Source organism: Crocodylus siamensis, chromosome 4 (assembly GCF_052110815.1).
Source record: "Crocodylus siamensis isolate JL-2025a chromosome 4, ASM5211081v1, whole genome shotgun sequence".
Taxonomy (NCBI): domain Eukaryota; kingdom Metazoa; phylum Chordata; order Crocodylia; family Crocodylidae; genus Crocodylus; species Crocodylus siamensis.
Window position 1 is genome coordinate 146932231 of NC_143398.1, and position 24822 is coordinate 146957052.

A 24822-nucleotide genomic window follows, 5' to 3' on the forward strand; every position below is an offset into this window, starting at 1 on the left:
TGGCACAAACAGCTATTTTTAAAACCCTCTGCAGCTATGCATGTGTATTTAGTCATGGCTGTTGAGCACCTTCAGGGGCCAGATCATTCGAAAAATGTCACTTCTCTCTGTATCCTACATGTAAAAATGAATGAATGCTGATCCAACATCAGTACCAGAAAGGCACACAAACCTGTGGCAGAATGGTTTACCTCTTCCTAGACAGTTCACCTCTGCCCTCAGGGTGGCTGTTCTTAGACAGCAACACTTTAAAAATGAACTTGAATGAGAAATTGTTGAACAAGAGATCATCCACAGAATGAATTGTTTTAAACATGGTTTAAACTGAGACTATGAATTCTTATCCTATTACCTAGATTAGCGTTTATAAATCCTAAGTCCCTCAGTGCTGCTTTGTTTTTCTCTCTCCTACCCATCTTGCCTCTCTCAGAAGTGCCCCCTCCTTTTTCATTCTCCCTTGCCTACATTTGTATTCTAACCACTGCTTTGTGTTTATCAGCTGCTGCTTCCTGCACTTCCTTCACAGCATCTGACAAAGTAAATCCTCTGCTTATGCTATACATCTTATGCTATAAGGTCCATATGCTATACATCTCCAATTTAATTAGTCTATAAAAGGTGCAAATCTACCCTGCCTTCTGCCTGACTTTAGACTAACATATTTAAATACCTCTCTCTGGGAGTGTATACATGTGCATTAATGCACCTTTTCTAATGTGCATTAAATTTAGTACTTTTGATGTGAGGTACTAAATGAATGTGCATTAGGCTGCACTAATGTGCTGTAGCACATTTGCACACTTTTTTGCACACATTTGACTATTTTACTGCGCATTAGTGTAATGTCATGGTTTTTACATGATACTTTAATGTGCAGTAAAATAGTCTATTTGTCATTAAAGCACATGTGTAGATGACCTCTCTGATAACCTTTTAACTCATCCAGTTTTTTTCTCTAGTATCCAGTGTGGGGTACTTTACTTTTAATGTCATTTTCAAACTCAAGTCATACCGGAGGGCAGAAGCATGCATGAAAAGTTAAATAAATAAGAAACCTTCATGACTGCTGGTCTCAGTGAATGGAAATAGAAAGCTAGGATTTAATTGGAGGTTACTGTAGAATGTGTTTATATACACTAGCTTCAGCAGGTTTTTTATTTGTTTGCATTAAATTCGTAGAATGTATTGACAACTTCAGTTACATCTTAGACTTTTAAACAAAGATTACCATAACAAAAGGATAAAAATTCCCCATGTGTATCAGTCATTAACACATCAAAGAGTATGAAGTAAGAGAACGTGTAAGGTTAGCAATTTCCAATAATAAACCTATGGAAGTTACTTCCCAACCCCATACTATTTTCAGATTTATTCACTGGCAAAAACCACAAAATGAATGCACTGTAAAAGGGTTAATTTAGAATAGATCCTTTCCGCTATGCTACATGGAATACCATTATCCTGACTGTCTGATAATAAAGCTTTTTCCACTAGTAAAATAAATTTTCATAAAATTGAAGAGGAAAAAAATGTTGCTGTTGGGCACTGACTCCTGGCCAAGACCAAGTAAGTCCCTGATCTCAAAAGACAGCTCACTGCACAAATTTAAATGACTGAAGTGCATGGTCACTATCACATCTACTGCAATAATTTCTTTTGGCTGGAGGGAAATAAATGTGACAGAAGATTTTCTAGTCAATACTGAGAATTTATACAGGGATTTTTTTCTTCAAAGCTCCTTACAGAGATTAATTAATCCTCATGACAGCCCTGTTAGGGAAATATCAACATTTTACAGAAGAAAAAGTGATTTGTTCAGTGCCAACACATTGAATCAACATTCAAAAACGGATTAGAGCTAGTGGCTACTGGTCCTGCATTCAGACCACACCTCCCCAATGCTGAAAGAGTTTTGCAAGTTGTCTTTCAATTTCAGGAAGCCATCTGCTCACCCCAGTCAGTTGCAGTGACATGCTGTGAAGTACTGCAACACCTCTGCTGTCAAAAGTAACATCTTTTCTTTCTCATGTCAGCCACTGGTCAAAGCAAAAACTCACAAAATTAAGGACAGTGAGGAATTAAACAAAAGCCTTTAGAAGCATCTCTTTTCTAAACTATACATTCTGTCTGTGCCGTCGTGAAGTAGCTTGAGCATTTTTATTTCTATATGAAGCACAAGAATATTATTGTGAAACAGATCATTCCAGAGTGGCTATTAGCTAATGTTGCTTCTTTTGTCAAAGAAAAATAAAACTTCACACAGCCATACAAAATAAAGTGCTTATTCACTGTACTGAATCTGCCACAGCAGATTTTTTTGTTCTGTGACAGATGTGTCTTCTGAAGGAACATCAGCCCTTCTGCCAAGTACTATCTCTATATCCTGACAAAAAAGCAGTCCTGTTAATTTGTGATAAACATATTAACACAAATCCAGATTAAACTGTCTTCACTGTAAGTAAAAATGCCTAATCATTAATACTGGAGTGTTATTTGCCTACTCTTCTGTTTTTAAAAGTCTCTTACCATTTATATTTATGACAGTGAGCAGCTCTACATGTTTCAGAAAAAAAGACACCCTCCCACTTTTTGGTAGTTTATAAGTTTCATATTATGATGAAGGAAATCTATTTTTATCCTTTCTATAAGACCTGGCACCAACAATTATCTTTATACTAAAAAGCATACAACATCTGACGACTGAACAGCACACTGGGTTAAAAATTATGGGCACAGGCAAAAGTGACATTTTTCACATGATCTGGCCCCTAAAAGCACTCTACAACCATGTCAAAACACACATGCACAGCTGCACAGCACTTTAAAATGGCTGATCTTGTGAAAAAGTAACCCTCATTAAATCAGGTAGTAAATTTAGGCACGCTAAATTAGAGTGCCTTAAGGAACTTGTATAGCATTCCCTGAGAGGGTTACATGTCATGCTGCAGGTCTGCTGCAGGGAGGAAGCAGAGAGTTTCTTGCCTGTGCAGGGAGGGGAAGAGTGCATGTGCCCCCCACACCACTGAAATGGCTCCCTTGGGAGTGCAGCAGGCAAGCTCGGGGGGAGCGGGGGTATATGAGCCCCAAGACTGCACAGGCACAGCCCAGCTACCCCTGCTGGGGTCTGGAGGGAGTGCAACCCTGGGGCTCAAATCCCACTCTGAAGCCCACCTGCTGCTTTTTGACACTGCGTCAGCTGGGCTGGTGTGGACCACTGCCAAGCAGCAACAGGCTGGCTGGGGTGCCAGCACCAAGGCTAGATGAGCCTGGCCCAACTACCCTTACTGGAGTCCAGGGGTTGCTGGATTGGGCATGTGCAACATTGGGGCTCAGATCCCATCCTGCAGCCAGCCTGCCACTTTTTGACAGCACACCAGCTACCATCTGCAGAAGAGCATGTAATATTAAAGGGCATAAACCAAAAGAACAGGGTGTGCCTGACACAGGATGATCATATTTCTTGAATCTCAAAATGGGACAGAATCCCAAAACAGTTCTAAAAATGGGACCACCTCTAGTGAGGAACTTTCTGAAAGCAGGAGAGAAGCACTAATTTGAAGAAAATGATGGTATGCCTGGGACAGGTGTTTAAAATAGGACTGTCCCAGCAAATATAGGACAAATAGTTACTCTAGTCTGACAAGCCAGAGAGCTTACTGGTTGGTTAATTCACTTGCCACAGGTATCAGATGTATATTTTCAAGACTTGATTCTGCTATCATTTACACTGGGGTAAAGCAGCCACAGTGCTAGGGAGGTTAGTGAGGTTGCACCATGGCAAGGAAAAGCAGAGTCCTATTATTAGAAAAGTATATCCTGTTTGTTTGATCTTTCTTGGTATTAGTGATATCACCATTTTAATGATATGCTGACAGTTTCTGCAGCTATATTTCTTCCTGGTTGTAGGTGGTTCATCATGAAAGTACAGAACTGTACAAAGACAGACACAGATCCCAGACACATGAACTTCATTTACACAAAACCTTCCAGATCCTTCCTGGATTTTTTGGGTCAAACTCCTATTAGTCATTCCTCAAAGAACAAAAGAGATGAATCAAGGCCATCTGTGAAATCAAAATATCTAAGGGATAATAATGATAAATAATAATAGCAGCAGTTTTTTCTTAGCTCATGTATTGGGTCAAAGCCCTGGCTTCGTAAGTAGTAAATCAAAGCTGTGTATATATATCTTTTCTCTATATTATAGGATATCCACTTGCAATACACTGCTGTTGGTAGAGACAAAAACTCTTTTTTTTTCCAAAAGAAATAAGCAGCAGTGAATTCTCTGTAAACAAGACTGCAGGATGCCAAACAGAAATTGAATAATACAGGAGATGAGTCTGGTGTTCCTATACATCATCTCAGGATATTAGAAAAAGGGGCAATCAAGGAAAATAAAATTGATAATTAAAGAAATAGGTTCACAAATGCATCATTAACCTGTGGAACTCGATGCTACAAGATACGACTGAAGCCAGGAGTCATACCCTTAGACATTTATATACTGGTAGTGAAAAATATCTGCACATGTACTATATAGAATGACTCTATAAATGACATAACTCTTTCTGCCTCATGGCAAACAAAACCTAATAAAATGGCATTCTGTTCCCTTCCTGGTCTTTTAAGTGTCAAGATTTGATTGTTTATATGCCATTTTGGTTTGGTTTAAGGCATTTTCAGTTACCTAAGTTCCAAAAATGCCACTCGGGCACTGGTAGGAATGCTATTCCCGGTCACATGACCTATGCATATGTCATTGCCTGTGTACATAGATTGAGTGAGAGTACAGACTGGCAGCAAAATGGGGATTGCAGGGGAAGGGATAGGAGGGAGGAAGAGAAGTCCAATGGTTTTGTCCACCAAGCCACAGTCCCTTCTTTCAAACTCTTTCTGAAGCTGCCCCTTTGGGCAGCCATGAGAGGGAAGTATGTGGGGAGAACCACTGAGGCCAGAAGCAAGACAGAGAACTAAAAAGCAGATATAAGTAAGTAAAGTAAGGTGGCTGTTGATGTAGGAGGGGGTCCTGGGTTCTAATCTGGGCCTTGCATCCAGTGAACCGGAAGCTTTCCTTCTGAACTGCTCTCCAGCAGTTTTCCAATGACTATATAAAATGCAAGAGGCAGTGACTCAGATTCAAAAGAAGTGTCAGAGGAGGGGCTGGATAATGCCTCACCAGTGGTGTGTTAAGATGCTATGCTGGAAAGTCAGAGAAACCAAGGTTTAAATCCTCTCTGGACAAGGGGAGGCCCAAAACTCAGGTCCTCCAGCTTCTCAGGCAAGCACGCCAGCCACTCAGTTATTGGGGGAAAAAGAGACTAGAAATCTTGTGTGCTTTCCTTTCTTTCAACATGGGAAGGTGCTCCCCACCCCTCAGGCTGAGTCCTGCTAATCATGGATTTTGGCTGCCTATATTTTCAGGCCTTAAATTATGCTTATGTTTACAAGGGGTATGTGTACATGTCCCAGCTCTGTACATGGCTAATGTGTCGCTTACTGCACATGTCCAGTCTAAGCACAGGTTACGTGACCAAGAACAGAGCTCCTATCTGTGCTTAAGTGGCATTTTTGGCATTCAGATGACCAAGAATACAATGCAGGCAACCAAATCCAGACACTAAGGTGATCAAGGAAGAAACTAAGCTACTGCTAACTGCACAGAGTTCAGAAGAAACTTAACTAATGGGCAGATTGTTCTATTAACATTCATTCAAAGGTTATCCTTCTGCCAAGTCATCTGGAACTAGCCATTGCTGGATGCAACCTATGGAATTACAATGGACTATGGGTTTGGTCTGGCAAATGCTACCCTGACTAGGAACACAACAGGAGTAAGATTCCTTCCAATCCTAAAAATGACCCAGTCTCCATTTCCTTGAAATCCAACATGGTACTAAGAAAAAAGGATCATTTTATGACTAAATCATCTGAGTAAAGAAAAACAAATGATAAAGCCAGTGCTGGCTATGGTGTGCATAAATAATACAAGGGTTGTTATAGTGTTACCTATTAAATTTACAAAAACACAAAGCTGAACAAGGTTGTACAAACATCTTAAGGTTCTATTTGGATTAACAGCTCTGGATTTGCTCTGGTGGGTCATCAGTACATATGGCACCACATTAGCTTTAAAACTATGTGCTCACACTTAGCTATGCACTTACCATAAATAAATAATAAAAAAAAAGCTTCTTCTCCAGATAGTGCAGACTCCTCAGCACAGCAGAACCTCAGACAGGCCTAACGTATCACCTACTTTAAAGAAGAAATTAAAGTAAACGTTTGCCAGGTTCACACAATGTATAACAATGCTTGTTTCCATTTAATAAAATCATGCAAGCAGACCTAGAAGCATGTTTATGCTGTGCCTTGCAACGGACACCTCAGAATTCGGCCTGCTTGTACCTGTGTGTGCTCCTCAAATGTGTGCGCTTATTCAGGCTCAAACTTTCCAAGCTTAATATAGAGGTTTAAGAAGAGAGACTGGAATTCACTGAAGCCCTTCTGAGCAGTGAGCATGTGTTCTTAATTTCTTCTGTTCAAAATCTTATCCCATACCAGTGTTCACATTCTTGCCTTTTCTTTTTCAAGACTTTCCTTAAGAGACTTGCTCTTTAAATTTTGTTATGCCTATCTGAATTTTAAAGTTACAAGAGCACTTTGTTTCTACTTAATATCAAACATAAAACACCAGATATACAACTTATAGATACAAAGGAACTTGTATTAACACCAGATTCCAGGTGGCTTTGCTGCCACACTTGAGGCCTGTGTATAGTGTATTATATATGGCCACACCAAACACAAAGCTATAAACGTTTCATTATAGGAGAGAGTGCATTTGTGCATTTGCATATATACTTTACCTCTGAAACGTCCTACACTCAAGACTTCTAGGCACCTGTGTGCATGAGATACACATTTTAGAAAATACAGTATTCCAACCAACTGTAGGTGAAAGGAGACATTACTGCTCTTGGACACTAGTAGAGCTGAGCAACATTGGTAAGACATGAACAAATGACATTCAAAATGAATGCAAAGGACATATATCATGAGATATCGTATACTGGGGGTACGGGTTCTGATGCAAAGATACAGGATACATCATTGGAGTCATTCCTCTAACATTTCTTTATTGCAGCAGCTCCTAGGAGTGAGAAAATCTTGTGCCATCTTAAAAGACAGACTTAAAAGACTCTGTGGGGAGGTACTTTCACCAAAGGGAGAAAGGGGACTCTGTCTCCTTCACACAGCATGACCCATCATGGCAGTTTGGATTTGTGTATCTAAAGTATCCAACATGCATTCCTTAGCAGTCCAGAGTGTCCTCTACAGAGATTGTGACACTATATTCTAGGGCTTCAGCTTGCCTTCCTTTACCAGTCGCTCATTGAGCTGGCATAACTGCTTCAGAAAGCCATCGTTAGGACCAATCTCCCGCTTCTGCCGGACAATACTCAATGCACTCTTGACATCCATGTTTTGGCGAAGCATGAGGTAAGCAATGACCAGAGTTGGGGAGCGGCTGTATCCTTCACGACAGTGTACAAAGACTCGGCCTGCACAGGGAGAAGGCAGAAAAAATTCAGGATATATTTAAGACTATGGTGGGAAGCACTATAGAAACCCTGGATGAATGGAAGGATGGATGGACACTGGTTCTTCAGCCATCTAAGGGCTTCAAATTTTGAATGGCCATGTCTGGAAGAGGTACCAAGGAAACTGGAACTGTCACCAAGTAATTATATATAGCAGCTGTCTCCACAAATTAGAGCAATAAATATAATTTGCTTCTACAGGAAGAGACATTCAAATTTTTCTATTTGCTACTTTTAGCTGTAGAGTAATGCTTACAGCCTGCACAGGACTTCATCATATCCTTCCTGCCCCTTCTCCCACAGGAGGACCAGAGTCATGGAGGAACACACAGAATTAATGAGTGGTAGGGCTTTTTTGTATTGTCTTTTATTGGATCAATTGTATAATTAGGAGAGATGCTGGACAAGCTTTTGGACCCAAAGTGAAAAACTTGTCTAACATCTCTCAACTATACAATTGGTCTAATGAAAGATTTTTCCAACCCTCCCCCCCGCAAAAAACCCCCCCACAAAAAACCAAAACAATGCTTGCCTCTTGTACATTTTCTGGACCATCATGGCTATAATAATACTCCAAGCCTCCTACAGGCAGTGTTAAGTGTACTGAACCACAGATGTATAGCATAAACAGAGCAGGATGCTGGTGTGCAAATATTACACCTTTCACCAAATTAGATACACATCCTTATATTCCTTTCTTGTGTTTTTGTGACAAGGTATTTAACAGAATTCACAGATTCATGCTGTGACCCTGAACTTGTAACCTCTAGGCTGTCAACCATGTACCTTAGCACCCATTTCACCCCAACCCACATCCCTTATGTTGAAATCTTGGCACTTCTTATGCCTACTTCATTGTTACACCTTAACCAGGCAGCGTTGTCCTGTATTTATGAGGTCACATTAGAACTTCAGCTCTTTTACTTTTAAGAGACTTCCCACAAGACATACATCCAGTGTACCAGATGCATATCAAAGCATTGTCTTCACAGATACATAGTCAAGCAACACCTAGCTTTGTTAGCCAAGGGCTAATAAAATGTAGTCAGATGACTGATACATCTGAGCACACTACTGTCTTCCTGCTCCTCACCACTCACTCCTGGCTCCTTGTGAAGAATGTGACAAAAATAAATAACCAATAATAAAATAAAATGCCATCCATATCATCACTCTCAGGAATTCTGCCCAAGTTGGGTCACTTCCAGCTGGCTTTTCACTGACTTACTTTGCAGAGACAAAATCTTTTCCTAGATGGGAGCGGGGGAGAATGCTAGCCCCAGCCAACTCTCCACAGCAAATCCCTTTCTGAGAAAAAGGAGATGAGTCCCTTGCACACATTTCATAAAATCATCTGGTTTGCTGCAAGTTTCAAAAGGGAAAAATTATTCCCTTTGGACCACTAAAATACTGAAAAGAACCTCCTAAGCCAGGTGAGCAACCCCCTTCCCTCCCAGAACAAACAAACAAATTCTTGCCTAGTATTTTCCTAAGAACATACAGTTATACATTTAACAAGATCTAAAATGTTCCTGACTTTGCCTCTCATGTGTGTTCATCTCCATTTTCCAAATGCTCTTTAGTAATACACTTCACAGTTTTTTTTCAAGAGTTCATCTATACTATCCTGCAATGAAGAGTATGGGCTTCCTTCTGTAAGCCAACCCTGCCTATACTGAGCTCCTCACCAGAACACTTTGCAATCCTGGAGGAGAAAATAAAGTTGCAGAAGAAGATAATTTTGCACTTGCCACTTCACTGGTATGAGTAATTCTTTTCTAGCACAAATTAGGAGCAACAACTAAGGCCTTCCAGGAAAGCTGGGAAGAGTGTCAGGCTGTATAACTGATCACCTTGGTTTATTCTAAAACATTTATTACTGGAATACAGTGCCACTATAGGTGCCATCCTAACTTTCCCCGAAATACCAAAATGATGAGCGGTCACTATAGGGAAAGAAACAAAAAAAGAGCAAAACAATTGAACTCCCTATCAAACCATGCAAATTGAGTTTTGAAATGTAGATTAACAAGTGGATCTGATCTTTAACCTAGCTGGAAGTCTATTATTTGTTTGCCATACTGATGAGAGGCGTGGGTCAGGAATAGGGTAAAACGTCCAAACTGGATTCCATTCCTGGAACTGGCAAGTTACTGAAAATTCTGAGTGATTCTTTGATTTATATGCATCTTTGGGTGCCTATACATGACCACAGAGGCTGGAATTCCAGCACATTGGAGCAGACTCAATTAATCAAGTCTGCTGGAGTGTGGAAATAACTGTGCTCCAGCAGCCTCCTGCATCTCATGCATCAGCATCCCTGTGCTTAAAAATGGCAGTGGGGATGCCTGAACTGAAGCTCAAAGTAGTTTTAGTTCAAGCGCCCCAGCCGCCATTTTAAAGTGCGGGGACACTAATACATGAGATACCGTGGCACTTTAATTACAGTGGCTCTTGGAGCTGTTATAAAAAAAGAGCCGCTACACCCCACTCCCCGGAGCATATGTAAAAGTGCTCTTGGTGAGTAAAACTGCAGAAGAGGCAGGATTTCTGTGCTTCTGCTACGATTAATTCCATCAGCCTGGATCTAGTAGTCTACCCTCCCTGCCACTGCAGAACTGGTTTTATGGCTCACAAAGCTGTGAAGAGTTAAGTTTTACTTTTGGAATTCACCAGATATAACAAGTTGCCAGCCCAATCCTTCTCTTTCTCCATTTTCAAAAAACAACGAGAGAAAAATATTCCCTAAGCAGATCTGCCTGAACTCTTAAGGCATGCCCCCATGAGCACACATGTTCAGTGGCCTGCATTTCCAATGGGACAAATAGTGGCAGCATATATTTATGCCACTGCTATTTATCCCCAGACATGCCCTATATGCCTTGTGTGGCATATGGCAAATAGACCCAAGACAGGTAGGGCAGGTTGAGGCCAGCACCTGTGCTGGCAGCCTTCACTGGGGTTATGGGGGAATCCCAGGGCTGCAGTGGTGCTGAGCCAGCCGCTCAGAGCCTGGCCAGTAGCCAGAACATGGCTTTGGCCAGCCAGGCTCCAGTTGCCCGCAGGACAGTTTCCTGCTGCATGCACCATGCCACTTTTTCAGTGGCGTATTTTGACACCAGGATTTCCTGGTGTCAAAAAAATCCTGCCATGCTGCTAATCTGTAGCACAGCAAACCAGTGCATGTGCAACGTGTGCAGTTTGCAGTGCCTCAAACCGCTTTAAGGCGACACAAACCACATGTACACACTTGTGGGAATGTGCTCTTGGAGTTTTTCCTCTTCAAATGTCTAGATATGGGATGAGAAAGCAATTTTGAATCTGTGAAAAAATATGAAGTAAAAGAAATAATCAGGTAACAAGAAGCACCCAGGGCCCTACACATTCTGACCTTCTAGGACTGTTACCCTGAGGAGGTTCAGAGAGTAGTTTAAGAATACTCATTGCCTGCTCAAAGGCCCTCAACCTCTCACTAACATGTCTAAGCCCTGAATGCCTGGCTTTCTTTTTCCACTGAAATTCTGACCAGAATAAAAAATAAAAATTACTGTTCCAAACATTCATGTGCTGGTTAGAAAACAAGGCAGAGAAAACCTTAGAGATGCCTTACCATCCTTCTGGGACAGAGCTTTTTCAATAAAGTCAGCTGCCTCTTCGAAATACCGACTGAGGTTAAACTCTTGGGTGTCGTTAGCTTTAATACCATGGTAGGTAATGCCTGTGCCCTCGTAGAACTCTGCATTAGTGTTCACATGCATAAAGGACTTTCCCTCTGCTGCATTCAGCACATGGGTTATGCCCAGGCGCTGCAACCTCATGATATTCTTGGCTATGAACCTGGAAGGTAAAAAAGCACGAAGAGAACAATAAGGCTTTAAAAATCAAGCAATTGTAGGCCAAAATGTCAGCATTTACAGAGCTGTGGGGAAGTGACTGGTTAGCCCTCTGTTGCCCCTAAACCATATTACCTGGGGGAAACTATTCAACATACTGCACTTGAGTGAATTTACTGTAGATCTTATCTCAGAAACCAATTATATTTTCAGCCTATTCAAATGGGCTATAGTCAGAAAGGCATTAAGAGCAGCTATGATAACCACTTCTGACAGGACCCCATTGCCCTGTACCTCAAATGAACAGAGAACACCTGAGACCCCACAAATTGTCAACACCTTCTGGCACAGGGGATTCTACTCCTTCCAACCACTACTAATAATCAACTATGGATATTAAGAGAGCTTGCAAGCTGTTGTTTCATGTTTAACCTTCTTTTATATAAGCTAATATAGGAACCAGTTAAAAGTCTCCATTACCAGTTGTCAGAATCAAGACTTCAGGCCAAGGTACAGTACATAGCCACAACACTTGGGGTTGTAGTAATGGCTGGCCAAAAAAACAAAGAAATTGTATCTATACTTATCCTACCAGCATTTTTGTAGGACTTTATGTGGACAGATATCTTCAGACTACTTGCAGAAGTGTACAGAAACACTGAAATAGTTTAGGTCAGCGGTACCCAACCTTTTCACTCTGCAGGGTGAATAGGCAGTGCCAGGTCCATCTGCAGGCCAGATCTGGCTCACATGGAGCTGGCACAGCAAGAGCATGATCTGATTGCAGGGGGTAGGGATGGGGAGTGAGCAACTCAACCCCAATCCAGCCATCCAAGGGGACAGGGAGTAGCCTGGCCCTACACTGATCTGGATCTGCAAGGGCAGCATAGCCCCAATCTGGGTGCAGTGAAATGGGGGGTAGGGAGCAGCCTGGCCCCGACTGGGGAGCAGGGGTGGCAGCACAGCTCAGTCCGATCCTGATGTGGTGAGAGGAGAGGAAGGGGTAGGGAAAGCGTTGCAGCCCCAATCCAGACACACAGGTGAGGAAGTAGGGAATGACCCAGCCCCAATTCCCAAGCATGGGGGTGGGGGTGGGGGTGGGGAGAATGGACAGGGATTAGCCCAGGCTGGTCCAGATGGGTGTGGTGTGGGCCTGGCCTTGATTTTGCTTTTTTGGAAATGGCCCAGGCAGGACTTGATCTCATCATGTGGAGCTTCTACTGCTCTCTTGCTGCCAAAATTTCCTGACTTGTGGGAATCCTTGTGGGATAGATGCCATGGCTCCAGAAGCCAGATTGGCCTGCAGGCTGGGGTTTGAACACCCCTTTAGGTCATTTCTCTCAGACCAAATGAGCCTAAAGAGTTGTAGTGGATATTTTTCCTTGAGGTCCTGCCTGTAGAATCTACCAGGTTCAGTCCTCCTCAATGACCACAGGGTGGCAGAAGAAGGGGAGCTATCTTCCTCTGAAGGACTGGGATGGTGGCGGCCATGGCTAAGGTTGGGAGTTGGACTGAGATGTACCCAATGATCCTGTGGATACTTAGAAAACTCAGAGGTTACTGGCTCAAGAGTCTTGCTCTTCTGCTCAGGATCATGCCAAATTTAGGGTCAGGAGGGAATTCTGACCCTAGGTTAGCAAGGTTTTATGGTGGGTTTTGACTCCCTTTGTTCCATGGAACGCTGTCCTGTTACTAGGCTTCCCTAAGCATGTATTACCAATTACATCTCTTATTTCAATTTCAGTAACAGGGCATTACCAATGCCCGTGTCTCCCTTGCTTTTACTTGCTGCATGTTATACTGTTTTCTTATTGCTTTGAGTATTGTGCCTTGCAATTGTAAGGATCTAAAGAAGTAAATATAGAGATTCCCTTGGGTAAATGATTGCCTACAAACACAGAACTGAACTAGATGGCCCAGGAGTCTCCTTCCAGTCCTACGTTCTTCAAATTTCTGTTATTCAACATGTATGAAGTTTCCTGAAGCTCTTTTGAGACAGTATGCATTAAAATGCCAGGAGTACCTGAACATTGCTCAACTGCGTCTCCTTTATATCAAAAGTAAATAGTACCTTCTCCCAGCTAAACCAGCATCTGGGCTAAGATGAACCCAAACAGAACAGAGGACAAGCTTTTAGGGAGATAAAGCGTTTTGAAGAACTTACCTCACTGCCTTTATATTACTGAAGTCCTTTTAGACTCCTCAGGTCTACTGTCTATTTAAATAGTCATAGCAGCAAAACAAAAACCTCTATGTATTTCCATCTCCAAGTGGCCAGAAGACCCCTGCCAAATTTACATCATACTATACCTGCCAGGTACAGGCCTAGGCATGATGATGCATGCATTTCAGGCTTGATTACTGAAATGCATTATATCTAGGGATGATGCCACATACTTCAAAAAATTTCCAAATGGTGCAAACAGCTTCAGAACCAAAGTGACCATGGGCATCACCTCAGTGCTTGGTTCTGTACACCAAAATAAAATCTTTACTAGGGACAGATAAGTTAGGTCAGAGGAAAGTAGAGAGCACCAGCACTACCCTCCAGATTAGACCTGTCCAGAGAACCAAACTTTTGAAATTCTGAAACTTCCCAGTAATTCCCCTACTCGCTTACCCCCATTTGTATTCATTTGTTCTTCCAAAGTTCCAGCCAAAAAAAACAACTATAAAAACTGAACCAAGGAAGGGCAGGGGGAATCAAGGCCTAAACAGGTCTGCATCTGAGGTCTGCAAACAAAAGCCTTTTGGGTAAACTGCTTCTTTCAAGACCATCAGTCCTATTTTTAAAAAAAATGTAAGATAGGCTTCCAAGTGATAACAAAGGGCCAAGGGCCCTTGGATGAATATTTTCTTGATATTTTAGAAATCAACTACATAAAATCTAAGTTTGTGATGTGTATCCAAACTAAAATCAGCACAGTGAATGCTAAGTTTTTGCACACCAGCTGAGTTATCAGCTAATTTCCCCTGCAACCATTCACCTTTCAAACCTGAGCACATACAGCAGATGAATCCTCATGGATTAGTAAAGTTTTTAATATTTTCTGCAATCTGCTCCCAATAATTATGGCAACAAACCAAATAATTTTTAAAGGCTGTGCTCTTCCAGCCAAACAAAAGCTGGCAAATTCTCTGTCTGGCAGAATAACAGCTATGCTAGGGAACAAATGTTGACACCAGGGGAATTCTACTTGGAACAGAAGAGCAAATACCTTAAAACAATGCCTGAAAAAATTAATTCTGTGAATGCCTTGTCCTTTATTATCTTTTACATTTGTTTTGACTGAAAACATTTGGTCATTAACGGAATACGAAAAAATTCTTCGCCAACAGGATTTTCCATATTTAGGAATCGGCAGTCTTTCTGGAAACAGCCTAGCTCAACTAAAACTGTATGGAACTTCCTTACTGCTGAGCATCTTCAGCTAAAACACAGAGCAAAACTTAGATTCTGCTCATTGCAGACCAGAATCTTCCATCATTTTCAACAGTCCCAGCAAACCTCTCACTGTCTCAGTGCCAGTCTGGTTACATCATGTTCAAACACTCTCTTCAGAGAAACTGAACAGGGGAGATGGTTGCTGGGAAAGAGAGCAGTATCAGCTTCTTCTTTTTCCCTATGGAAACTCATGCAATCTTGTCTAGTCTGAATATGGAACTGCCCCTTTCCTGGCCCTGTAACATAAGTACAGATGTAACCAGAGACCATATATCTTCCAACCACAGATCAGTTTTACAACCCACAAAATTCTAGTCTTGAAGGTCAGTGGTTAACAGCAGGTGAGTCTAAGCAAGATTGTCACGTGATATTATTCATGCAGCTGGCCAATCCAATGGATAACTGGGTTACAGACCTTGCTAAGGAATGGAATTTATTAACAACCAATGAGTCTTTTCTGACTGCTCAGTATCTTCAGTAATATATCACATCTCAGCTCCTTTTGGGATTTTCACGTGTCCATTTTCTTCTCACCACTTCTACCCTACAGCTATTGAGTTTAATAATTGTTTGAGCAAGGAACAAGCAAATGAACTCTGCCTTCTAATCAGTGGGTATCAATTAGGGTGGGTGGGCTACCCTCACGTACGCTTTGAGTATGTCCCAGTCCTGAAGGTTGCTGCAGGTGGGCCAAGTGTCAACCTTGTCCCATTCCCTAACCCACAGTGGTACAGCACTCCCAGTTTTTAGCTCCCACTGCAATGCATTAAGCATTTTTCCTGAGTTCAGGTAAGTTTAAAAGTGCACAAGGACTTTATGAAGACCCTGTATATGGGATTTTAAAAATATATCAAATTACACATTATTACTAGATTATCAGAAATAATTATTTTCTGTGGAACACTTTCTTAGATGCAATTCCAAATAGCTTTAAGAGAAAAATGTTGGCATTACCACAGTAGATTGATTATATATACACACACACTGCGGTAATGCCGACATATATAGATTTTGATATTGTACACAAACTATATATATATAGATTCATAGATGTTTGGGTCGGAAGGGACCTTAGCAGATCAGAGTCCAATCCCCTGCCCTGGGCAGGAAAGAGCACTGGGGTCAGATGACCCCAGCCAGGTATATGTCTAGCCTCCTCTTCAAGACCCCCAAAGCAGTGGAGAGCACCACCTCCCTTGGAAGTCCATGCTACATTTTGGCAACCCTTACTGTAAAGTTCTTCCTGATATCTAACCTAAATCTGTTCTCCATCAGCTTGTGGCTGTTGTTCCTAGTTACTCCAAGGGGTGCCCTGGTAAACAGAGCATCTCCTATTCCTTGCTGTCACCCCCAATTAATTTGTAGGTGGCCACAAGATCACCTCTCAGCTTTCTCTTGCGGAGGCTGAAGAGATCCAGGGCCCTCAATCTCTCCTTGTAGGGCTTTGCCTGCAGGCCCCTAAACATATGTGTGGCCCTCCTCTGAACCATCCTGAGGTTGTCCACATCCCTCTTGAAGTGTGGTGCCCAAAACCGGATGCAGTACTCCAACTGCGGCCTGACCAGTGCCACATAAAGGTTAAGTATCACTGCCTTGGACCTGTTTTTTATGCACCTGCTAATGCATAATAAAGTATGGTTAGCTTTACTGATCATTTTGTCACACAGACAACTCATGTTCACCTTGTAGTCAACTACGACTCCAAGATCCTTTTCCACTGCTGTGCTGCTGAGAAGATCCCCCCCCAGCCTGTAAGTATGCTGGTGATTCCTCCTCCCTAGGTGCAACACCTTGCTTTTCTCCATATTGAATTGCATCCTATTCTGTTCTGCCCACTTTTCCAACCTGTCCAGATGTGCCTGGATTTGTTCCCTACCATCTGGTGTATTAATTTTCCCCCATAATTTGGTACCACCTGCGAATTTGGACAGAGTGCTTTCCATGCCCTCATCCAAGTCACTGATGAAGACATTGAACAGCACCTGTCCAAGGACCGAGCCTTGTAGGGCTCCATTGCCCACATCTTTCCAGGTCGATACCAACCCATCCACCACCACGCTCTGGGTGAGACCCCAAAGCCAATTTGTAATCATCTATGTCACAGTCATGTAGGGTGTATACATATATAAGTATGTGTGTGCACACATGCATGTTTGCGTGCTTGCAATATCATAATCTACTCAATGTTTAAGATTAATATACGTAGATGTTACCATCTAGGGAGACCATATCCTAGCTATCTTTCCTCAGTTAGTTGTCAAACTGCTCAGTCTAAAACAACAGAGGCAGGCATGAAATAGTTCAAAGCACAAAATAGAATAAATAATCCCAAGGGGGAAAAGAATCTTGAACTAACTGCCTCTGCACCCAAGTATTTATCAAAAGTAAAATTTGTCCATCAGGAAAATCTGGCATCATCAGTGGTTGACTGCTGCTGCATTTGTGAATGGATTTTTCCTTGTTCCCTATTTCCTGCCCTAACCTGGCAACTTCTATCTTCCCCATCTTCAAAAAAACCAAACAAACCATGCCAGCAGGTGAAATTTGCTGATACAGGGTTTTTTTAAAACAGGTTTTCAGCTTCCAACTCAACTGTTCTTTATTTTTCAAATTCTTGATTTTCTTTTGCTCCCTTTCCTCTTGCCAGCTCAAAGCCTTCAGGAACTAGTAACAACTTGTTTTCCTTCTTTGACACTAAGAATTCTAATGTACCACAGTGTTTAGACCAACTTTAAAACAGGATGTCTCTGTTCGGTCTTTCATGTCTTTGATTTGTTTCTTCCTGTTCTGTAACTTGAAATTTTCCTGTTTATCAGTCTGCAAGTGAAAGGTTTTGGTTCAGTTGGATTCTTCACCTTCTCTTCTGGTAGGCTGAACTAAGGCAGGGTTTGAACGTTGGTATCTGCTCCTCTTTCTGCAGCTCTTCTATTTTTTCCTCTCTTTGCACCAATTTTTCTGTCAGAAGGTCAAGAGAGAAAAGGATCCAGGTTGGAAGGACACTGACAGTTAGAAGGGTGCTTTCAAACCCTCTTGTGAAGCTCCATTACTTCCTGCTCCTCCACTTGCCAGAAAGATTTGTCCATTAGCATTAGTGGTACAGCAGGCACAGTTAGCTTGCTTTTGCATTTTGTAAAACATTCAATCTGCTGGGACCAGTCTCTGTTTATAGTTACTTCAGTCAACTTTTCTCAGCTGTCATACATCACTAAATAGTGTGTCACAGGTGATCTGGTTTTTCTCTGTTTTTCGTCAGTATAATCTTTTACATTTTGATAGAAGTGACAGTGCTTCCCTGGTTTGGGGCCAGATGTTTGCGTTACTATGCTGTAATCCTTATGGATGCCCTTTGGAAAGTCTCTGAAGCAGCAAAAGCTTTGTCTGATGTGCCATCAGCCAACATCATCCTGTGGTACTGAGTTTACCTACATCGGGTCCATTTTTCTCTACCATCTGCATCATGTTTTTCATTGGATTTCAGCATTCATAGAACACGAGCTGGCTGAAAATTATCCTCTGAAAAAGCCGGCTTATGCTGCAACATGGTTTCCACATCATCAGCACAAGCGACATAGGCTGAAAACCCATTTAAACAAACCAAGAGCCTGCATTATGCAAGTCATCTCACAGAATCCCAAAGTTGTCAGGGATATCATAAGAACAGGGAGATTCTAGAGGAAGCATTTTTACTTCAGGTTCATAGGATAGTTAGTCTTATACAACCACAAGCAGATCATTCTCAGTGCTACAGTAACTTTGCATAGTCCCCACTCTGCTTTGGCTCATCTTAAATTCTGTAATCACAGAAAATAACCTAAATTTCATTCTCTATTCTAATTTATTTTGTTGCGCTAATAATCAAAAGAAATTATTATTGTAGGAGTCTGTAACCTCTATAATAGTCCTTTCCTCACATATTTGAGCCTTGTCTTGTAAAAGGTGTTACTATTGAAATGGCTTGCTATCACATACATGGATATTTTTTCCCCAAAATATTGTCCTCTTTTATCTTTGTGATCTCATTAGCTTTTTCCCCACCCTCACATCTTACATAGAAGTATCATATACTTTGACTTTATCTGTATCACAAAGTCACACAGTGGCAGGATTTTTCATACTACACTGTCTGCATTGCAATTTAACATCACCCTTCTGAATCTGAGCGAAATGGGATCCTGAAATAACATCATCCTCATCTTTAGTTGAGGATGAATCACTCACAAGGAAAAAAAAAAGGCTGTGCCAGAACGTAAAATATTTCAGCACATTTCAAACAGAAATTTCTTTCAAATGGAGTTCAGATGTTCTCATTCTCATTTATTCATGTTCTTATTCATTTATTTTGTCTGACTCCAAATCCTCACGTGCCAGGTAAATGAGATGTGGGTTTCCTTGCATCTGAAAAAACAGATGCATCTATTCTAGGAAATGTTACTTTTGTTTTTAAGTTCTGCTATAGGCAATGGTCAGTCAGGCCTTCTTGTCCAAAAAAAGGAGTGATCCAACCAGGTCAGCTTCGTGTCAAAGCCTGGCTATGCCTTCTGTTTGAACTGGCAATGAAGTCATAATCCTGCAACATCAAAGGACATTTGTGACATCACAACATTGCTGTGGAAATTATGGAATTTTAAATGTCTCATTATTACTACACTACAGACGGCGAAAGAGGAACTGAAGAAGATTGAGGGGAAATTTGGATGGCTTTTTTCTCAGCTACAGCACCATACGTCCTGCTCAAAGTGCCTGCTGGGAAGGAGAAATAACACAAGCCTGTTAGATCCATCCAGAGGCTCCAAAGAAGGAAGATTCAATCTGTGCTAACCACAGTCAGAATACGAGGACTATCGGGAACAATGAAGCTGTTTAGCAACGTATGCATATGTATATGTATATATTGTGACTTTTAATGTTTTTCTTTGCAAGGTTTTCATTTGTTGTTCATTTGTTATTGTCATTATTACAGTAAAAAGATAAAATTGGACTTCTTTTTCACTGCCATCTGCAAATTTTATCAGCAATAATTTTAGATCTTTCCCTGAATTGTTGGAGAATGTGAGAGAGACACAGGCAGCATGAGAGAGCAAGCAGGCCTGAAGAAGAATGCTTGGAAGCATCCTCGACCATTGAGTAAAACTCTTAGTGCTAATCTTGAAGCAGTATTACTTCCACTGGGCACTTTACTTTCACTACAAGTGCACTTTAATGAACATTAGCCTATTTTAATTCATATTCAAGTGTTACGGAAAAAACCACTCTGTAGCTAATTCACATTTTTCTAGTACCTCATAATGGAGGTACTAGATTTAATGTGCACTACCTAAAACACATTAATGAACACGTAGATGTGCCCATTTTGAGACGCAAAGCTTGGCAGTAGAGACAAAGGCAGAGCTTGGTTTTTGTTTAAGAGAAAGGCAGAAACCCTAGGAGAAAGGTGGAAAATGGGTGCATCTACGATCAGGTCACCAAATCATTAGACGCAGGGGTTGCTGTGGATGTAGTCTTTTTGGACTTCCGGAAGGCTTTCGACACTGTCTCTCACCCTGTCCTCATCAAAAAGCTGGGAGACTGTGGTGTCGATGCCCACACGGTCAAATGGGTCGCCAACTGGTTGGAGGGCCGCACCCAGAGGGTGGTAGTGGATGGGTTCTTCTCGACCTGGAAGGACGTGGGCAGTGGGGTTCCGCAGGGCTCGGTCCTCGGGCCTGCACTGTTCAACATCTTCATCAGTGACTTGGATGAGGGGGTAGAAAGCACCCTGTTCAAGTTTGCTGATGACACTAAGATGTGGGGGGATGTGGGTGCACTAGAAGGGTGCAATAGGCTACAAGCTGACCTTGACAGGTTGCAACGGTGGGCGGATGAGAATAGGATGGGGTTTAACACTGATAAGTGCAAGGTGTTGCACATGGGGAGGAAGAACCGGCACCACACTTACAGGTTGGGGAACTCTCCTCTTGCCAGCACGGAGACGGAAAAGGATCTTGGAGTCGTCATTGACTCCACGATGAACATGGGCCGGCAGTGTGGGGAGGCAGTCAAGAAGGCCAATCGTACCCTATCATGCATCCACAGATGCATCTCGAGCAGGTCCAGGGAGGTGATCCTCCCCCTCTATGCGGCACTGGTCAGGCCGCAGCTGGAGTACTGCGTCCAGTTCTGGGCGCCACACTTCAAGAGGGACGTGGACAATATGGAAAGAGTTCAGAGGAGGGCCACTCGTATGATCAGGGGTCAGCAGGGCAGGCCTTATGAGGAGAGGCTACGGGACCTGAACCTGTTTAGCCTCCACAAGAGAAGGCTAAGGGGGGACCTTGTGGCCTGCTACAAACTGGTCAGGGGGGATCAGCAGGTATTGGGGGAGTCCCTGTTCCCCCGTGCGCTGCCAGGAGTGACCAGGAATAACGGTCACAAACTGGCGGAGGGTAAGTTTAGATTAGATATTAGGAGGCGCTACTTCACAGTCAGGGTGGCTAGGGCCTGGAACCAGCTTCCAGGGGAAGTGGTGCAGGCTCCTAGCCTGGGGATTTTTAAAAGGAAGTTAGATGAGCACCTTGCCGGGGTCATCTGACCCCGGTGCTCTTTCCTGCTAAGGCAGGGGGTCGGACTAGATGATCTACCTAGGTCCCTTCCGACTCTAGCTACTATGAAACTATGAAACTATGAAACTACATGTTTTATTATTATTTATATTTTGTTATATTTGAATCCCCCCAAATTAGATCAGTGCTATACATATACCATAAGACAGCCCTCCTGTTCTAAAGAATGTACAGTCTAAATAGCTTTAATAGTTGGGAAAGGAGACAGGCGCTGAGAGATGAGGTGACTGCCTAAGGTTATAGCAGGTGAGTGACAAAGCAGGGAACAGAATCTACAAGCTGAGTGGCCTGAATAAATACGCTGCATCTGAGAAATAGCAAAGTGCACAAATAACATATTTTCTTAATTATTTGTTGATACTGATATCCTGGATTTGTGGCTCCTGCCTCCACTTTATCTAAACAGTCAAGCAGTCAAGCTTTACTGACCAGAATAGTCACAGAGAACCTGTCACTCTCTGGTCTGACTGCCTACATACGATGTCCTTTTGCTCTCAGCCAATAGCAGAACATAATCAAAACCATGACACTTATTTGACCAATCACACACAGGAAGAAAAAAAATAAGTTAAGGAAACCAAGAAGTAGGCCCTATGAAAGCCTCCCTTACTATTTTAAGAAGTTGTGCATGTTGTTAAGATTAGGCAGCCTCACATGTTCGTCAGGACTGTCCCTGTCCCCACTCCTGCTTTTGTTACATGAACTTCTTGTACCTGGTCAGTTTAGCCTCCGGTTTAAGTAGGGCTTTGCATGTCCGCACTGGGGCACCTAATTGCAGGCTAATGACCACAAGCTGTAAACTCTTTGGGGCCGGGGCCATGCATCTGAGCAGCACTCAGGCCAAAGGGGCACCCTGTCTCCACTAACTCTCCTTGGGTGCATCTACACATGCAGTTTACTGCAGAACAGATTAATTAACTCTGCAGTAAAGAGTAAATGTCTACGTGGGTGCTGGTATTAGGGTGCAGTGAACTTATTAACCCTGCTGGAAGACAGTGCTGTTCCCAGTAGTACTAATCTTACTGCAGAGTATTTTACTGTGCCAAAACGCCCGTGTAGACAGACTGCAGGCACCCAGCAGCCAGCTAGGGGCCTGCTCTGCCCTGGTTCAAACCGCTGCTTCTCCAGCACACGTGGAGATGCTGCACCTGGGAGCAGTGGACAACCTGCTCTGCAATTTATTCCTTTGCATTCGTTTCACATGTAGACACACCGGCCGTCAAGTCCCCTGTTCCTGCTTGGCATGTCCTTTTTGACGGCAGGCCGTGCTAGGGGGCCGGCGCAGTCGCACAGGCAGGCAACTTTGGCAGGAAAGCCACGTTTCCTTCCATTTGTAGCTCAGGCCTTGAGGGGTCTGTGGCAGCTCCTGTTGCTGATGTTTCCCAGGTCCCGGCCTTGCCACCTCAGGAACGCGCCCCATCACCCTGAATCCGGCAAGAAACTCCTCCTGCCCACCCTGGCCCCAGAGCAAGGCAGTGCCACTCCTCTGCCTCTGCTCTCCTCCCGAGGCCCAGGGGACCCGGCCGGACCTCCACATGGCAAACTGGGGGGGCCCGCGCCCTACAGGCCTGCCCCCCGGCACCTCCGCCCCGACGGCAGCCCCCACCCCGGGCCTCACGGCCCGGCCGCGCTCGGGGGCCGGGGCTCAGCGCACTCACGCGTTGCCCACGTGGACGCGGGGCGCCACCTCGTTGCTGTGCGCGCTGGGCAGGCTGTAGCAGCCGCTGCCGTTGGCCAGCAGGTCGTTCAGCTCCTCCACCGAGATGCGGTACTCGGACATGGCCCGGCCCCACGACCGCACCGCACCGCACCGCAGCGCTGGGCAGGCCCCGCTCCCTCCGCCGCGAGCCTGATAGGAGGGGCCGGGATCAGGTGGTAGCGGGAGGCGGCTACTGCCCGGGCGCCCCCTCGCTCCCTGCCCGTCTGCCCCCCACCCTGGCTCGCACAACCAAACACCCGCTCTGCTGCCTCCCCTCTCCGTGCGAGCAAACGTGAGCCCTTCAAGGGAGGAGCGGCCGTGCTCCGCCAGTTAGGCGATCCCCTCAGCAGCGAACCGGGGGCCGTTTTCTCAGCCGAGGGAGGCTGCTCCGCGAGGGATTCTCGGCCGGGCCCCGGGCTCCTTTCAGACGTGCCGCACAAGATTCATACTGCTAGGAGGGCATCCAGGCTGTATCCGTCTTGCTCTAGAGGGAAAGGGAGTCGGGACTCGTAGCAGAGATGATCTCTCTTTATTAGACCAACAAGATCTTTGCAAAAAAAGAAAAAAAAATTTTTTTTTGCAAAAGTCTTGTTAGTCTAATAAAAGAGATCACCTCTACAATGAGTCTGTACTGCCAGGAGTGCATGAAACTGAAATTGGTTCCTTATTCTCAGTTCCCTGTTCCTTGTTCCCAGTTCCTTATTTTCGGTTCCCTATTCCTTATTCCGAGTGCCTTATTCCCTGAAACCAACTTCAGCCTCATCAGGAGCGCACACATCATTCCCAGGATGAAGCTAATGAAGGATTTTGCACAGGAAGCAGTAGTGTTATAAACATGTGGCCCTGTTGTGGTCTTCTGAAGTTCCTCGCCACAGACGAATTGCTGTATTATTTTTCTGTTGCCAAAACACAAGGGAAAGAAAAAAACAACTAAGCTGGCACTTTCTAAAGGGTGCCTCACATCTAAAAAGAGTTCACAGATCACTGGCTTGAGATGTAGCAGCTTCTTTCCCAGCCCTGAAGGAACACATTTTGCACCCCAAAGCTTGAGCACCTTTCCAAATGGGTAAATTGGTCCAGTGAGAGACTGCCTCATCTCAGAAATCCCTGCTTCTTGAGAAATCTCTCAGCAGTCGAGGGGGTCTGCTGGCAGTTTAGCCTGCCCCATTGTGAGTCCTCCCACCCTTTTAGGGGTACAGAGCAGTAAAGGCTAAAATGGATACTGGACCGTCTCTGCTGCATCTACCAAATGAGTCTGAACACCAACCTCTTGGGACAAGAAAAGGCAGCAGAGTACTGAGGAGGTATTGCTGTCAGAGTTGCCTTGAGAGAACCCTAAATTCCACCACAGTCCCTCATACCATAAGCAGACAGAAGCCATACTAATTCATGTTGTAAGTATTGATATTAATCTGGGAACTATTTGTGCAGGTCCTAATGTTCAGCCCACTGGGCTACTGAGACCAGGCACTCTGAACTGCTGTACTTCAGAAGCTAGTCTAGAAATTTTGAATTTCAAGAGATGCCTAATGAATAGTTTGAATCAAGCGTCTGAGCTCTTGAGAAGAGCGGGAGACCACTACATGCTCCTAGGTTTTGTGGTGTTCATTGGCTACCTCTAAGCATCTCTGGCTTTTTTTTT

At 43.5% G+C, this 24822-nt stretch overlaps 1 protein-coding gene across 1 annotated transcript; it reads right to left on the reverse strand.

Moving 5' to 3' along the window:
- Positions 1-1770: 1770 nt before the first annotated feature.
- On the reverse strand, positions 1771-23426 carry DUSP3 (dual specificity phosphatase 3). Its single transcript, XM_090044094.1, has 3 exons — positions 23140-23426; positions 11215-11441; positions 1771-7565 (listed from the first exon to the last, which is right to left on the reverse strand). The coding sequence occupies exons 1-3, from the start codon at positions 23259-23261 to the stop codon at positions 7360-7362; spliced, it is 555 nt and encodes a 184-aa protein (XP_089900220.1). The 5' UTR covers positions 23262-23426; the 3' UTR covers positions 1771-7359.
- Positions 23427-24822: the final 1396 nt, after the last annotated feature.

Excerpts from the sequence above, each read along its gene's own strand:
- DUSP3 (XM_090044094.1), bottom strand. The coding sequence starts at position 23,261 with ATGTCCGAGTACCGCATCTCGGTGGAGGAGCTGAACGACCTGCTGGCC. Across the intron at positions 11,442-23,139 it reads CGCGTCCACGTGGGCAACGC|GTTCATAGCCAAGAATATCA; the intron begins GTGAGTGCGCTG and ends TTTACCTTCCAG. Across the intron at positions 7,566-11,214 it reads AGCTCTGTCCCAGAAGGATG|GCCGAGTCTTTGTACACTGT; the intron begins GTAAGGCATCTC and ends CTCCCTGTGCAG.